The sequence below is a fragment of the Cyanistes caeruleus genome, chromosome 27 (assembly GCF_971803275.1).
Source record: "Cyanistes caeruleus chromosome 27, bCyaCae1.hap1.1, whole genome shotgun sequence".
Lineage (NCBI taxonomy): Eukaryota > Metazoa > Chordata > Aves > Passeriformes > Paridae > Cyanistes > Cyanistes caeruleus.
Window position 1 is genome coordinate 3116232 of NC_141727.1, and position 16192 is coordinate 3132423.

General features: G+C 54.1%; 3 protein-coding genes across 4 annotated transcripts; 2 read left to right on the top strand and 1 right to left on the bottom strand.

The window, feature by feature from the left end:
* The first annotated feature begins 91 nt into the window (after nucleotides 1-91).
* On the top strand, nucleotides 92-6128 carry KLHL11 (kelch like family member 11). The gene is made up of 2 exons (XM_023946079.2): nucleotides 92-792; nucleotides 1005-6128. The coding sequence occupies exons 1-2, from the start codon at nucleotides 308-310 to the stop codon at nucleotides 2599-2601; spliced, it is 2082 nt and encodes a 693-aa protein (XP_023801847.2). The 5' UTR covers nucleotides 92-307; the 3' UTR covers nucleotides 2602-6128.
* A 205-nt stretch (nucleotides 6129-6333) lies between these two features.
* Nucleotides 6334-10265, bottom strand: KLHL10 (kelch like family member 10). 2 transcript variants are annotated; one of them, XM_023946081.2, is made up of 6 exons: nucleotides 9804-10125; nucleotides 8898-9085; nucleotides 8599-8807; nucleotides 7891-8508; nucleotides 7285-7434; nucleotides 6334-6799 (listed from the first exon to the last, which is right to left on the bottom strand). In XM_023946081.2, the coding sequence occupies exons 1-6, from the start codon at nucleotides 10103-10105 to the stop codon at nucleotides 6428-6430; spliced, it is 1839 nt and encodes a 612-aa protein (XP_023801849.2). In that variant the 5' UTR covers nucleotides 10106-10125; the 3' UTR covers nucleotides 6334-6427. The 2 variants fall into 2 exon arrangements, with proteins under 2 accessions (XP_023801849.2, XP_023801848.2); XM_023946080.2 differs by having other exon boundaries at nucleotides 8599-9085; nucleotides 9804-10265.
* Nucleotides 10266-11054: 789 nt separating this feature from the next.
* Nucleotides 11055-16044, top strand: NT5C3B (5'-nucleotidase, cytosolic IIIB). Its single transcript, XM_086864314.1, has 9 exons — nucleotides 11055-11152; nucleotides 11247-11345; nucleotides 11772-11841; nucleotides 12248-12294; nucleotides 12718-12803; nucleotides 12987-13076; nucleotides 14285-14447; nucleotides 14582-14782; nucleotides 15032-16044. The coding sequence occupies exons 1-9, from the start codon at nucleotides 11150-11152 to the stop codon at nucleotides 15140-15142; spliced, it is 870 nt and encodes a 289-aa protein (XP_086720440.1). The 5' UTR covers nucleotides 11055-11149; the 3' UTR covers nucleotides 15143-16044.
* Nucleotides 16045-16192: the final 148 nt, after the last annotated feature.

Consider the following 16192-nt stretch of genomic DNA (forward strand, 5'->3'; position numbering starts at 1 on the left):
GGCTGAGGGGATGGAGATCCGGGGGTGGCCTGAGGGGACGGGGACTATGGGCAAGTCCCGAGGGGTCCTGGGTGAGGGGACGCGGAGTCTCGGAAGGTCCCAGGGGCTCCTGGACTGAGGGCATGGGCATCCACGGAGGTCCTGAGTTAAGGGGAGGTGAGGTCTCGTGGGGTGGCGGGCTGAGGGGACGCTGTGTCTCGGCTGGCCCCGGGCGCTGCGCTGGCCCCGGCTCCCCTCACGGCGCCTCCGCCATTGCCCTGCAGAGACTCTCTCTCTCCGCCAGGGGGCAGCACCGCCCTCGCCCGCCATGTCCGACAAGATGGCGGCGGCCGCGGCCTGTCCGCAGCCGCAGCCCGGTCCTAGCCCCGGCCCCGGTCCTGGCCCGCCCGCTGCCGAGCCGGAGCGCGGGGGCCCGCGCGGCGGCGCGGCGGACGGGGAAGCTGAGGCGGAGGAGTTCGGGTGCCCGGCGCACTGCTCCGACCTGGCCTGGCGGCAGAATGAGCAGCGCCGCCACGGCCTGTACTGCGACATCACGCTGGCTTTCGGCGGCGCGGGCATGGCCCGCGAGTACCGGGCGCACCGGTCCGTCCTGGCCGCCGCCACCGAGTACTTCACGCCACTGCTCTCGGGGGGGTTCGCGGAGTCGCGCTCGGGTCGCGTGGAGCTGCAGAAGTGGAGCTCGGAGGGCGGCCCCGACCCCGACACGGTGGAGGCCGTTATCGGTTTCATGTACACCGGCACCATCCGCGTGAGCCCCGGCAACGTCCATGAGGTGCTGGAGATGGCGGACAGGTAAGTGCGGCAGGGGCGGGGGCTGGCGGCCACCGGGCCACGGCATCAGAGGATCACACACTGCTTCGTGTTGGAAGGGACCTTAGAAGTTCATCTCGGTCCACTCTCTGCCATGGGCAGGGACACCTTCTACTATCTCAGGTTGCTCCAAGCCCCTCCAGCCTGCCCTTGAACACCTCCAGGTATCTATAACTCCCTTGTTTGTCCTGCAGGTTTCTGCTCACCCGGCTGAAGGACTTCTGTGGAGAGTTTCTGAAGAAGAAACTGAACCTCTCCAACTGTGTGGCAGTTCACAGCTTGGCCCACATGTATTCCCTGAATCAGCTGGCCCTCAAAGCACAGGATATGATCAGGAGAAACTTCCACAAAGTCATCCAAGATGAGGAGTTCTACACTTTGCCATTTCACCTTGTCCGGGACTGGCTCTCAGACTCGGAGATCACGGTGGACTCTGAAGAAATCCTCTTTGAGACTGTTTTGAAGTGGGTTCAGAAAAATCCTGAGGAAAGAGAGAGGTATTTTGAAGATCTCTTTAAGCTGCTAAGGTTGTCTCAGATGAAACCCACATACCTGACACGCCACGTCAAATCTGAGCACCTGGTGTTGAGCAACGAGGCCTGTGTGAAGTTGGTGTCCGAGGCTGTGGAGAGCCATGCCCTGCGCTCTGAGAACCTGCAGTCTGGGAACCTGCAGCATTCCGCCTGTCCTGCCGCGCTGCTGCCGCGCTTCGGACAGAACATGGATGTCATCATGGTCATCGGCGGCGTCTCTGAGGGAGGCGACTACCTGAGCGAGTGTGTGGGCTACTTCATTGATGAGGACAGGTGGGTGAACCTGCCTCACATCCACAACCACCTGGATGGGCATGCCGTGGCCGTGACAGAGTCCTACGTGTATGTGGCTGGCTCCATGGAACCGGGGTTTGCCAAGACTGTGGAAAGGTACAATCCAAACAGAAATATTTGGGAGCAGGTTTCAAACCTAATCACCAGGAAGCATTCCTTTGGCCTTACTGAAGTGAAAGGCAACTTGTACAGTATTGGTGGACACGGCAATTTCAGTCCAGGCTTTAAGGATGTGGCCATTTATAATCCTGAGCAGGACAAGTGGCTGAACCTGGAGTCGGCACCAAAGATCCTGCGGGATGTCAAAGCTGTCTCCGTGGAGGACCGCTTTGTGTATGTGGCTGCCCGCACCCCGGTTGACAGTGACAGCGAGGATGGGCTGAGGGCTGTTATTATCAGATATGATGTTGAAACCAGGCAGTGGCAGGACGTGGAGTCCCTGCCCCTCATTGACAACTACTGCTCCTTCCAGATGTCTGTTGCCAACACCAACTTCTACCACACAGCATCGTGCTGCCCCAAGAGTTACCCCATAGACAATGAGGAGGCCAAGGGAAAAATCTCCAACAGGGCCTCAGATGAAATCCTAGAATCCTTGCCCCCCGAGGTCCTGAGCATTGAAGGAGCAGCTATTTGTTACTACAAAGATGATGTGTTTATCATCGGGGGGTGGAAGAACAGCGATGACATTGACAAGCAGTACAGGAAGGAGGCCTATCGCTACTGCGCTGAGCGGAAGCGCTGGATGCTCCTGCCCCCAATGCCACAGCCCCGCTGCAGAGCCACTGCCTGCCATGTGAGAATCCCTTTCAGGTGCCTGCAGGGAACACAGAGGTACCCCATGCCACAAAATCTCATGTGGCAAAAAGATAGGATAAGGCAAATGCAGGAAAGGCAGATGCAGGAGATACACCGATACTCCCTGAGCTTACGAAGGATGCCACGCTCCCAGATCGAGTGCTAGTGTCTGCAATATCACTCCTGATGAGCCTAGAAAATAAACCTGTTTGTTAGGCTTGATGTGTCTTTATAAAACATGAGGGCGCAGATTGGATTTGATGCATAAAACCAACATCTGTTGTGTACTGAAAATTCAGAAGCTCAGAAGTTGAGGGTGGGTGGGAATTGAGACACTCCGTGAATCCAACAGTATTCCTTAATGATGCCCAGGGAAAAGCTGTAGCCTGTATCGGGCTGTGAAATGTCTCCGGGAGCATTAAGCCTGTTACTTCTCTCCTCAGATCTTTGATTCCAACGGTTTCTGTACAGTTAGTCTCTAACAGTACTACTTGGAAAATCAAAGATCTCTCTCTTAATAATTTAGTGGTTACATTTGTGTGTGCTTGAAGGCACCTGTTTCATTTGCACTTATCTCTTGACATTCCTTTGATTATCTCCTCAGTGACTAAACTTCACAGGATTGGTGTCGGTGTACTTGGCTTTCCCAAGCTGGAGGCAAGTGCAATAGTTCTGTATGAAACAAAAGCACAATCTTTCTTTATGAAATTACTTCAGGATCTTTGTATGTGTATTAAATATTTTGTATTTGTGTGTTGTAGAGAGGCTGCAGAGTTTGTTTATAAATGGATGGTTGGTTGGACACAAGGCGCTAAAAGAGAGATTGAGGCAGTGGGTATTTTTTTCAGGTGTATTTGCAGATTTGAGTCTGTTTGAGTCTGACTCAAGAACTTGGGTCAACAGCCTGAGTGAAGGAGTGACAACCAGCAATTAGCCACCCACCCACACTGGTTGTTCAGTTCTGTCAAAGCAGATCAGTGAGAGTGGGATTGTTTAATGGGAATAGAGTGAAACCTGAGCTACTTGTAGGTCTTTTCTCAAATGTTGCACATGTTTTAATTCTAGTGAAAAGTGATGGAAGAGCCCCTGCTGTTTCCAGCCTGTCTCTGACAATCAGAAGCCTTTGCCCTCTGTGCTGTCCCAAGGGACTCCCAGCAGTTGTGCTGCAGCTCAGTACCAAGCTGGCACGTGTGCTCCTGCAGGGGGGAGAGCTGGCCTTTCAGTCTCCAAGTATCTGAATATCCCCACTTGCTGTGGGGATGAGATTTAAGCTCGTTTAAACACCTTTTGGCATTCTGGGGTGGCTGTACATGCAAATGCCCTGGTTGGCTCTGGATTGCTTCCTGCTGTGCTCCCAGGGAGCAGAATGTGGGATAGTACCTTTGAGTATCCCTGCCTCTCTGACCCACTGAGCACTCCTCTTCCCCAGGCCAAGAAGCTCCAGGACCCTTTCATTTGCCAACAGTTTCAGTGCATACTTCCTACCTCCTTTTCTCCCCATCCTTCCCTTTTGAATGTTCCAGGTTTTTCCATGCAGTCTAACTCAGGATCTTAGGGAAGGGAATGGGAAGAGTAACCTGGGTATTACAAAATTTGTGTAGACAAACTTTTCTGGAAAATCTGTTAGTGTTCTTGGTTCATTAATGGTTTGCTGATGGGTTTGACGTGGTGACTTCTCTGCAAAGAACTTTTAACCGGTTTGGGTTTGTTTTGGTCTTAATTGTTTTGCTTCCTGAGCTGCTCATTCTCCTTTTCCAGTTCAACAGGCAGCCCAGATCATATCAGAAACTTGGGGTAAGTCTTTCTACCACTCAGTGTGTGAAGGTTTCTCTGATGTGTACGTCCCTTAATGCTTCACTTTGTGGTTCATGGGTCACTTCGATATCAACAATTTGTCTGCTTGTGAGAGAGTCTCCAGCCTTAGTTAAAAAAACTACCAAACTTGAAATTCTGAACAGTTTGTCTCAGTTTACTCCTCTGTGGTAACCATGTTGTATTTTCTTTGCCTGTTTGGTTGTTGGGGCAGGTGAAGTCTATGCTACTGGCTTCCTGCAAGAGGAAATAGGTGAGTTTAAGGTGATGTTTGACAGCTGCTGTAGGTTTGTAAGCTGGGGCTTGATCTGTGGAGTCCAGCTTATGGACCCTTGCAGGTCTGGCTGGAGTAGGTGCAGAATTGCTGCTCCTGCAGCAGTTTGTGATGCAAATGCCTCTAGTGCTGAATCCATCATTGTAACAGCAATTTGTAGGAGCTGATTTTAAGATACTTTCCCAGACTTTGCACCAAAGCAATGGAGAGGAGTTCATGTCCTCCACCCTGCTGAACCAGCTGGAAGGATTTATCAGGCAGTTGGAAGTGGCAGGTCATCACCATAGCTCTCTCCAAGCTCTCTTGTAGTCTGTCATCAAATACAGACAATTTGTAGGGAGAAACACCAAGATGGTTCTTTCAGTTGGAATAGGAACTGAATATTTAATGCATGGCACTGTGCAACAAAGAGGCAAGAATAAACCTTGCAGTCTTGCTTTCCCTAAGCAAAACTGATATTGCACTTCCCAGGAGGACTCTGGGCTGACGGACAAGCTGTGGCATTTACTAAAAGCACTCCACTCAGAGCCTGTGTGAGCCCAGCCCCATCCCTGGACAGGTAACCCGTGTGTGCCAGCCGCATGCTGTGTGTGCCGTGCTGTCCCTCCGTGTGCTCTGGGGTGAGGGGGGGCTGGCAGCAGCACTGTCTGCTCTTAAGGTTTGCTCAACCAGTTCTGGGATAGTTTTAAGCAGTTGGGGTTTTTTAGCCTTGGATCCCAGGGGACCAGTGGCACTGATGTGGTTTGTGACTGATAGGTTGAATGATCCATTGCATCACATAAGATGTTGGGAGAATTGCATTCATGGCTCTGGCTGCAGTTTAGCCAGCAAGCCTGTGAATCCGTAACAGTTTTTTGTGCCCTTGACCACTGTAGCTTGCTGGGTGTTTATCAAATGATCCCATAACCAAAAGCCTGGGAATTCTTCCCGTGTATTTCTAGAGGCTGGTCAGCTGTCAGTGGATCCTAGTGTGTGTTCAGTAAGGGTGAGAAGGCTGACTGCTGGCCTCACTGAGGGCAAAGGGCATTGGGGGAAGTTTTCCTCCTCCTTAGGACAATCACACCTTTACACCTGTCCTCATATCTGCCTCCAAACACACATGTTGTGTCCTGGCTTTCTTCTCAAAGCACCCCATACAGCCTTGTAACAGGATCCAGTGGGCTTTGAAAAGCAAGCATAAAGAAAGTGGTTTGTGGCTTGGATTTATTTTCAGCTCTGCCCACCTTAGGTTGGGGTACAAGGCATCTCCCATTTGACAGTGCTGGGTGGGATCTGATAAAACAGGTGCTCTTGAGGATCTAACCCTGTTACTAATATGAATGTAGAGTGTGGAACTAACGAGCTGTTTGATGACCATTAATAGTCAGATTCTCCTCGTGGGTCCATGTCACTGTGGGTTACAGCAGCTCTGCTCTCCTGGTATATTAACAGAGGGACAGCAGTTTCCTGGGGAGCAGCACTCATGTCCTTACCTGTGAGGTAAAGTAGTGTGTGTCATAGGCCCTTTGAAACAGATCCTGATGTCCTGTTCTTGACCTTAAATACACTGTACTAAAGTTTATTGTAAGAGATGAATTAATGAAAATAAACCTTTTATTTCTCTAGCATTCTGTTGTGCTTTTGATTTTTAAGTTGATGTATAAGGTGTGGCTGATACTCATGTTGGGTAGTGCTGGTGATTGAAAATTTGAAATCCTAATGATCCTTTTGGCCTGTTAAAATTGTTTCTATTTTAGAACAAGAGAACATACTCCCTTGCTGCCATGGGGACTTTATTACCTGAAGAGAACTATTTACACAGGCATCCAATGATGGGATGCTCAGAAGACTTTATTAGATACGCAGAACTATTTACACAAGCATCCACTGATGGCTGATCACAACACTCCTAGCTAAGGGGAACTATTTACAACGGCGAGCTCCGAGTTGAACTGGTGAACAAGATGTCCATGGAGGAGCTGTGCTGGTAGTAGTGTTGCCTGGCGATGTATTCCATGACGTTGGACAGCCCTGGCACCACGCAGCAGCTGACGGCACTGCGGGTGATGCCCATGCTGTGGGCGTCGTACCACTCGTTGGTGTCCTCCTCGTAGCACTCGGTGGCAACGGTGGTGCTGAACCCATTAAAGCCCCCGACCACGAACAACAGGCCGTCCATCACCTCAATGCCAAAGTTGCTGCGTGGGTTTAGCATGGAGGGCACGGCGTGCCAGGCGTTGGCGATAGGGTTGTACGCTTCCACGCTCTGGAGCCGGCTGTTCCCATCAAACCCTCCAACCTGCAAATGCCAAAGGGACAGAGCTTGAAAGGGGCCTTTCCTCAGCCAGATCTTGGCATGTACAAGTGGGATGGGAATTGCTCCTGCCTCCCTGGCTGCAGTCTGAGCATGGCAGAGAGCACCAGATCTCCAAACATGGCTCTTGCTTATTGCTCTCTGCTCCCTGAGGAGTTTTCCAAAGCACTTTATGCAACTGTCAATTTTGACAGTTCTCCAGAGGTTGGATGCAGTCCATGGAGAGGATAAACAATGGATGAACAGGCCCAAGCCCCTGCTCTGTGCTGCTGATGCTGTTGGCAGTGGCAGAAATTGTGTTCTTTGCTGCAGCTGCTTAAACATTGCCAAACACCATTTTCATACTCAAAAGCGTGTGATGGGTGATAACATTCTTGGGAAGTGCATCAGCCTAACCCTGACTTCCCTAAACCTCATGTAAACACATGGCCACCCTGAAGGTCTGGGAACTGCAGCCACCCAAACCTTACCGCGTACACCTGGTTCCCGTACGCCATCACCCCAACTCCGCTTCTCCTGCTGCTCATTGGGGCGATCAGGGACCACTGGTTTGTGGTGGGGTTGAACACTTCAGCTGAGCTGAGGCACTGATCACCATCAAACCCACCACAGATGTACACCTGGGGGACAGGAGAGGTGGGAAAGTGTGAATGTGGTGGTTAGACCCTTGGTCAGGAAACATGTTGAAGAGAAAATGAATGGTGTAGCAGAATTTTTTGGGGTGTTTTGTTTTAGAATGGGAATGGTCTTGTCATCCTGGGTTCGAAATAGCAGCAGTGCAAAAAGTTGATGCCAGCAAGATTTTATCTCTTGATTTTCCAAGCTGCATGAAGCAGACAGGCCTGGTATTGCACCTATGGCCAGGAAAAGGGCTGTTGGGCTCCATTTGGGCAGCAGCTTTAGAAGAATTTTTGTCCTCCTGGTCACATCTCTGCCACACCAGGCAGGCTGCTTTACATCTGTAACTCCAGGATTTAATGAATTGTTATGAATTTAAGTGTTACAAATTAAGTGAAAGTTTATGTGAACTTCCTTCATGCTGCAACCCCAACTGCTCTTCTCTGGGGTTAGTTTACCTTTCCATTCAGCGTGGTTGCGCTGGCATCGCTCCTCTGCTCGTGCATGGGGGTGATCAGGGTCCACTGGTTGGTGTCTGGGTCATACCGCTCCGCTGTGTTGAGCCGCATGTACCCATCAAACCCTCCCATGGCATAGATGAAGTTGTCCACAACGGTGACGCTGACGTAGCAGCGCCGCGAGTGCATGGGTGCTACCTGCTGCCACGTCTTCTGCAGTGGATCAAACCGTTTGACGATGTTGAAATAATCTGTGCCATCGAATCCACCGATAACGTAGACGTGGCCTTTCAAATAAGCCGAGCCGTGATAGGCAACGGGGCTTTCTTGCTCCCAGGGGATGTTCAGCCACTTGTCAGTGCGGCCGTCGTAGGTCTCGATGGCGCTGGTGGCGCCGCCCCCACTCCAGCCCCCGATGGCAAAGAGGATGGCGTAGGGCAGGCGCGGCCGGGTGAGCGGGTTGGCATTGACTGAGGAACTCTGGCCGTAGGAGTTCAGGTCGTAGATTTCAGACAGGGCACTGATGATGAGATCTTTGCAGTTGGCGTTGTCTTTCACATACTCGTGAGCTTTGACGTTGTTCATGAAGTAGTCGGATTGTAGGAGTGCCAGTCGAACCTGAAACACGCAAGGAGGAGGTTGGAGTACTAATAACGATGGCTACCTCGGTAGCTTTTGGGGACAGCTCCAAAGCTGTGCTGCACCCACCTTGCTGAGCAAGCAGGCGATGTGCTGCCTCCTGTTCTGCGGGTCATGAGCGATCCACCTCAGCACAGCCTCAAACACGGCTTCTTCTCGCCTCACGTTAAGCTCATCCTTCTCAATGATGTGTGCCAGCTCCTCAGCAGAGAGATCTAGGAACTCCTCAGAAACCTGGGACACCTCCTCGAAGTGATGCAGGATGTACACGCAGGCAGCTGCGCGCAGGTCGGGGCAGTGGTAATAGTCAGTGAGTCTGCAAATGCCAATGCAATTCTCAAAGCACAGCCTGGAACTGAGGAACTCACAGCACAGGCTGACGATGCCCATGACATTAAACTGATCTGCTGCAGCCAACAAACTCTCAACGTTGTCCTCTGTGATCGGTACTGTCCCAGTGTAGGCGTAATTGATGATGAGACCCATCATTTCAGCTGAAATGCCAGGGATTTGATAGACCATCTTGTCTGCGCTGTCCCAGTTGGTAAACAGAGTCCTAAAAACATGATGTTGCTGCATTAAACCCTGCCCCTGGATCCCCTGTGCTCCCCCTGCCTACAGGGCACCAGTTTTGGCACTGGTGGGAGATATTCTGGTAGGCCCCATGGTTTATTGATTAATGTTTTACTTGCTGGTTGTTTGAAAAAGGAGACAGCCTCTGGAGCATACCAGAGCTGGAGGCAGCAGGGCAGGGGATTTCACCTGAGAGGAGCAGAGGGGCAGAATCCCCCCACTTCCTGCTGCCCATGCTGTGGGGATGGGCCCAGGACAATGGGGGGTTTCTGGGGGCCAGTGCCCACAGCCAGAGCATGTTCAGCCTCTCACCCACCAGCACCCCAAGTCCTGCTCCCCAGGGCTGGTCTCAATCCGTTCATCCCCCAGCCCGGATTGATACTGGGGTGGGGTTGCCTCAACCCAGGTGCAGCACCAACACTTGGTCTTGAACTCCAGAGAGTCACAGGGTGTGGGGAAGGCAAAGCTGCCCCATGGCAGCTGGGCCAGGCTGGCCAGGCTGTGTCTGGGGCTCCTCAGACACCAGGGCTTAGAGACAGTGATATGTGGATTAATCCTGGTGTTCAGGGAGGTGTGGGGACTATGGGAAATCACTTGATGAGAGGTTCAGTGAAGGTGGAGTCCTGGAGAAGTGCTGAGGCAGGGTGACCTCAATCAGGGATTACCGTTTGTCCCCATCCCCTTGTGTTTCAACTACTGACCTGAAGTAGATACTGCAGCAAGAGAGGATGAGCTTGTGAGCCTTGAATTCCACCCCATCCACACTGATGATCACATCACAGAATCTCCCTTCCAGGCGGAGTTCATTGGAGATGCTGCAACTCCTATCGCTCATCTTCCTCTCCATGTTGGAGGATGAATATTTGGTAGGTGCCAAGCTATCCCCCACGTTGGAGCCAGAGGCAGTGGACCTTGCTGAGGTGTGTGGAGCACTCTGGTGTTGTCCCCAAACATCCAGTACTGAACCCCCTTGCTGGTTCTGGATTGTGCCCCATAATGACATCACAGATGAGGGGTGAGCCAGGCCCAGCATTCTGTGGTTGCCCCCAGCCTTTGCTTTTCTACAGCCCGGGTTATGCTGGGTCCTGGACCTGCACTGTGGTGATGATTGCTTGGAGCAGAACCAGCCATGTGATCGATGCCCTGGCAGCCCTTCAGAAATATTTCACTGGGGTGTAACAGCCCCCAGATGTGGCCATGAACCACTGCTGAAGTGTCTTGTGCCACCTCACCCAGGAGGAAGCTGAGGTACAGTCCAGCTCGTGTCACTGCTGTCACACACACTGTCCCTGCTGCTCTGTCACTGACGTTGTGCCGGGGAGGTTTGGGTTGTATATTGGAAATGCTGGGAATTTTATCCAGCCCAGACATAGGCTGCCCAGGGCAGTAGGGGTGGATGCCCATCCCTGGAGGGGTTTAGAAGTCTTGTGGATGTGGCACTTAAGGACATCATTTAGTGGTGTCCTTGGCAATGCTGGGGGATGGTTCTTTGAGGGCTTCTCCCCCCGCCAGTGTTCCTGACTCGGTGTCCTCAGTGCTCCCGGGGCTGCGGGGTGGTTCAGTGCCGGGAACCCTGCGGGCAAGAACGGCCCGGCCGGATACCTTTTTTTTTTTTTTTTTTTTTTTAATGTATCTTTGAGCTCGTCGCGAGGGAAACGCAACCCCCGCTCGGAGCTGCTGCGGGTGCGGGGGGAGCGCGGGAGGCTCCTCCGGCCCCGGAAAGCACCGAGCTCCCCCCGAGCCCCGCCCGGTCCCCGGAGCTGCTCCCGGTCCCCGCAGCCCCTCCCGGTCCCCGCAGCCCCGCCCGGTCCCCGGAGCCCCTCCCGGTCCCCGGAGCCGCTCCCGGTCCCCGGAACTCTTCCCGGTGCCCTCAGCCCCTCCCGGTCCCCGGAGCTCCGCCCGGTCCCCGGAGCTCCTCCCGGTCCCCGCAGCCCCGCCCGGTCCCCACAGCCCCGCCCGGTGGCCGCAGCCCCGTGGCCCCGTTCCGGTCCCGCCCCGCGGCCGCGGGGCCCGGCGGGAGCGCAGCGGGTCGCACCATCGCACCGAGATGGTGAGAGCGGGGCTGCGGGCCGGGAGCGCGGCCAGCACGGACGGACACGGGGGGCTGGAGGGTCTCGGTCACCGAGCGGGGTCTCTGCCTGCAGGTGCCCGAGCTGGAAAAAGGCACGGTCCGGATCCGGCAGCCCGAGCGTGTGCGGGGGATCATCCAGTCTCTCCGGGAGCAGGGGGTGGCCAAACTGCAGGTACCGGCCCCGCGGGGCATTGCCCGTGCTCTGCCCTTTGCTCAGCTGCCCCTTCCTCGTCCCCCGGCCCGGCTTTTCCCAGCGAGGGACCTGCGGTGCAGGGGGAGGGGGAGAAGCCCAGAGGAGAAGGAGTGCGGGGCCCCCGGACTCGCAGTTCTGGAGCTTTAACTGTGCGCCAGTCCCCAGACCCCTGCTCCGCCCAGGATGAAGCCATTCGGTGCCGATAAGAGCTCCGGGGTGGGAGGGTGAGGACACGATCTGCCTCACCGCTGGCAGGAGCGGCCACGTCGTCGCTGCCAGTCTGTGCCCACGGGGGACTGGTGGTGCTGGGTGCACCTTCTCACAGGTGGCATCGCCTTGGGCTGGCTCTGGCCAGCGCAGAATGCACTGGGTCACGCACGGATTCGGTTTTCTCCCCTCTTCCAGGTGATTTCTGACTTTGACATGACGCTGAGCAGGTTTGGTTGCAATGGCAGGCGCTGCCCCACATCTCACAGTGAGTGGAAGCCGTTGTTTTCGCTGTCACTAGCTCACTTTGGTTTCTGTGTTTGTATTTGATGTGGTTCCTGTCATTCCCTGTGCTCTCCTCTGCCAAGCCTGGCGGCTCCGTCCTGTCCTCCCCGCGCAGGCCTGGGCTTCTGCAGGAGCCAGGAGCCTGCTCCTGGGCTGGCTGCCTTCATCCCACTGCCCAGGGCACCGAGGCTGCTGTCTGGCCAAGCCAGGCCCTGTGATTGTGGCCTGCTGTGGGTTCAGAGTGGGAGCCACTGCGTTGGGACCCCACTGTGCTCAGGTCACAGTGTCACCACAGCTTGTATTGGGAGGAGCCAGCACTGAGACGCAGGGGAGTTGGTGTATAAAGTCTATTTCTGTGCTACATCATTGGTGTTTTATTTTCTTTGTAGATATCCTTGATACCAGCCGTGTTATCAGCGAGGATGGCAAGAAGAAGGTGGGTGCTGTGTGTAAGGCACCACATCTTGGCTTGGTGACTCTTGTACATGTCACCTGTCATTGGGAGGTCACACTGGCTGGTGTGGCAGCTCTCCCAGCTGTGGTGGCTGCCAGGATGGAGTGAGAAAGTGGCCAGGCTGCATTTCAGCCAGCAGTGATAGAGAAGTTAAAAAGGGAACTCGAATTTGCACGTGCAGCTGTGTGTGTTTCAGTTTGATAGGAGGAGGAAGGGGAGGGCATTTGGAGTGAGGGGAGAGCCAGCCAGGCTGCTGAGAGCTGCTCAGAGGGAAGCTGTTCAGTGACAAGGTTTTGGCTGTGTTTAGGTAGAGCAATGCTTTGGAGAACTTCAGAAATGCTAGTTTTGCTTAGTCTCTTTAGACCTGATGTTCACTTTGTTCTTTTTCCCCGTGTGACACCCCAGCTGAAGGATCTGCTCCACTATTACTATCCCATTGAAATAGATCCCAACCGGACCCTGGAAGAGAAATGTCCCCTCATGGTGGAGTGGTGAGTCCTGTTTTTGGTGATCTTGACCTTGTCCTGACAACATCTTGTACCTGAGGACTACAGGACATGAGGCTTGAATCATCCCTGGGCTTGGCAGCAATCCCACAAGGTTTAGTTGTTGTTTCTGACTTCTGAGGGCCTCTGGGAGCTCTGTCATTGCTGCCTTTCCCACATCACATACAGGTGGACCAAGGCCCATGAGCTGCTGGTGCAGCAGAAGATCCACAAAGGTGACATAGCTCAGATCGTCAGAGAGTCAGAAGCGATGCTCAGGTACGGGCACGGGATGTGCTGCTGAGGTTTGGGCATGGGATGTGCTGAGGTTTGGGCATGGGGGTGTGATGCTGAGGTTTGGGCATGGGATGTGATGCTGAGGTTTGGGCATGGGATGTGATGCTGAGGTTTGGGCACAGGATGTGATGCTGAGGTTTGGGCATGGGGATGTGATGCTGAAGTTTGGGCATGGGATGTGCTGAGGTTTGGGCATGGGATGTGCTGAGGTTTGGGCATGGGATGTGATGCTGAGGTTTGGGCATGGGATGTGATGCTGAGGTTTGGGCATGGGGGTGTGATGCTGAGGTACAGCTTGGCTGCCCACAGCCCTTCTCTCCTGCCCATGTAGCCAGATCTCTGTGCTGTCACCACACTGCAGTGTGACCAATGCCAGCCTGCCTTGCTTACTCCCTGGGGCTGAGTTGTAAGGAAGTCAGAACATGAGCCACAGCCTGAGCTCGCTCCTTGGCTGCAGGCTGCTCCCTTCCTGCTCTGAAACCACCACCCCTCTCCTGGGCCTTGGCAAGGAGCAGCTGAGGGGCCAGTACTGGGCACAGCTCCCCACTTGCAGGGCAGGATGCAGGGGCAGCCTGCAGCTCTCTGCTTCCAGCAGTGCTGTGCTCTTTGCACTGGAACTGCCAAGCCTTATGCAGACCCTTGGCTTAGCAGCAGATTTCACCCACAGCACAAAAATGCTGTGCTAGAACTTGCTGCTAAAGCTGACCTGGCAGCAGTGGCCCTAAGGCCAGCTCGGGGAGCTGGGCTCTGCCAGGTTGCTGCCAGGCTCAGGGAGGAGATGGCTTTTCATGAGCCCAAGTTCCATTTCGTTATGGAATTGTGTCCTGGCAGACTGGGGCTGACACAGCTGTTGTGATCATCCTCCCAACCAGTCTGACCTGTTGCACATCTCCCACTTGTGTGGGTGTGTGCGGGCAGTGTGCCCTGTGCCCCTGCTGAGCAGCTGAGGTGCTCAGGAGATGCCAGGCAAAATGTTCCCACAAGCACCCTCCCAGCTGCTGCACCCAGAGCTCTGGGGTTCTGCCACGGGAGTGCTGCTGCCACAGAGAGCTCGTGCTGTTTGCAGAGTTTGCACGTGTGTTTCTGTTTGGGAATGTGGGCAGGAACAGGAGCTGGGCTGAGCACAGGGCACCAGGCACCACCCTGGGAGCTGGTAACACAGCCCTGTGCAATGGACACTCCTGCTCTAGGGATGGCTTCAGGGAGTTCTTTGATCAGCTGCATAAGAACAATGTCCCCCTGTTCATCTTCTCGGCTGGCGTTGGCGATATCCTGGAAGAGATTATCCGTCAGGCCAACGTCTTCTACTCCAACGTCAATGTGGTGTCCAACTACATGGACTTCAGTGATGCTGTGAGTTCTTGCATTTCATCCGTGGGGGGAGTGTGTGGGGGGAGTGGCGTGGTGCTGGGACTGAGGACTGGGACATGATTAACAGTGCCACCATCAGGTTAAGAGCTGTCTGTCTGTCTGTCCCATGTGCTCAGGGAATCCTCACACACTTCAAGGGACCCCTCATCCACACCTACAACAAGAACAACACCGTGCTGCAGGGCATGGAGTACTTCCAGCAGCTGAGCACAAGGACGAGCATCATCCTGCTGGGGGACTCCATGGGTGACCTGACGATGGCAGATGGTGTTCCCAGTGTGGAGAACATCCTCAAGATTGGCTTTCTGAATGACAAGGTGGGTGAGAGGAACAGTTTAGTGCTTCCCTACCAGCCTTCCCCCAGCAGGGAAGGGCAGGGGGCTGCCCCAGTGATTTGGGCATGTAAGAGATTTGTATGAGATCCTGTGGGGTGTGTGCAGGGACCTGGGGATCTGCTGAGCTCCCACTGTGTCTGGGAAGTGGTCAGGGTAGTTATTGATTGCCTTTTTGGTACTGTGGGTGGAACATCCTCACCCTCAGCTTCTGGTTGTTGATGGTCCTGGCAGGTGGAGGAGCGGAGGGGGAAGTACCTGGATTCCTATGACATTGTGCTGGAGAGCGACGAGACGCTGGACGTGGTGAACGGGATTCTGCGGTACATCCTGGCTGAGACATGAGCTGGGGACGTGGTGTCCCAGCTCCAGCCACGCAGCAGGCACGGGGCAGGGAATGTCCTTCCTGGGACAGAGCTGCAGGGGACCTGCTGGGACTGGCTGGGCTCCATCCTGACCTCACTAATCCCTCAGCCAGCCCTGGAGCAGGAGAGGTGAGAAGGGGGAAGCTTCTCCCTTCCCTTTACACCAACCCTGCCTGGCTCTGCAGTTTCCCACCCAGAGTGACTTCATCCCACTGGGAATTCACCCCTGCCACTTCCTGATAAACCATTCCACGTTTCAGGCAGAGATGTTCTGCACTTGCTTCAGCAGCTGAAGGTGGAATGGGGACAGTTTACTGTGGGCTGAGGCCTGGTTTAGATATGCTACTGTGTTCCTGACTAAGAAAACAAGTTTCTCTCTCATCCTGTTTTCTGTGGGCTTCAAAGCTCCTGGGCTGACTCTGGTGCCAGTGCAACTGCTGGGCTGGTGTGGCCCTGCTGGCCATCATATCACTCAGCCCCACATTCCCCATGTAAACCAGCAGCTCTCTAGCTTCGTGTCTCAGTTCACCCGTCCCTCTTGCACCAGTGCAGCTCTTACTGTGGAAAAAAAGCTTTTTCCAGCCGTCCCTCAAGCCCAGAGCTCAGCTGCAGCTGCTGCCCAAAAAGCCAGAAGTAAGTTTGTCTGCCAGGGATCAGAGGAGTAGGGTGGGGATGGGGGAGGAGGGGCCAAATGGCAAAATTTTGAGTTTTAAGCAATGTTTTACCTGACCATGTTTGTATACTAAATTTCTGGGCTGATCCTTGGCTCTCAGAGCAGCAATAGGAAAAGACCATTTTATTTCTGTATAACCTCTGGTTATGTTGGACTCTGGGAAGAGCAGATTTGTTCTCTGTTTTGGAATAAAAACATAATTGTCTAAAGCTGGGTCACAGGTGGTTTGTAGCCAGCACCGAGGGGCTGGAGCTGCTCTGCTCCCTGGGCTGGTGCTGGCAGCTGCCTCTGCTCCCCAGCTCCCCATCCCACCAGAGCCCCCCAGCCCTCACCAGCTGCTGGCTGAGGCTCTGTTGC

Excerpts from the sequence above, each read along its gene's own strand:
- KLHL11 (XM_023946079.2), top strand. The coding sequence starts at position 308 with ATGTCCGACAAGATGGCGGCGGCCGCGGCCTGTCCGCAGCCGCAGCCC. Across the intron at positions 793-1,004 it reads GTGCTGGAGATGGCGGACAG|GTTTCTGCTCACCCGGCTGA; the intron begins GTAAGTGCGGCA and ends TTTGTCCTGCAG.
- KLHL10 (XM_023946080.2), bottom strand. The coding sequence starts at position 10,135 with ATGCTGGGCCTGGCTCACCCCTCATCTGTGATGTCATTATGGGGCACA. Across the intron at positions 7,435-7,890 it reads CAACCACGCTGAATGGAAAG|GTGTACATCTGTGGTGGGTT; the intron begins GTAAACTAACCC and ends CCTGTCCCCCAG. Across the intron at positions 6,800-7,284 it reads ACGGGAACCAGGTGTACGCG|GTTGGAGGGTTTGATGGGAA; the intron begins GTAAGGTTTGGG and ends TGGCATTTGCAG.
- NT5C3B (XM_086864314.1), top strand. Across the intron at positions 11,346-11,771 it reads AGGGGGTGGCCAAACTGCAG|GTGATTTCTGACTTTGACAT; the intron begins GTACCGGCCCCG and ends CCCCTCTTCCAG. Across the intron at positions 14,783-15,031 it reads TTGGCTTTCTGAATGACAAG|GTGGAGGAGCGGAGGGGGAA; the intron begins GTGGGTGAGAGG and ends TGGTCCTGGCAG.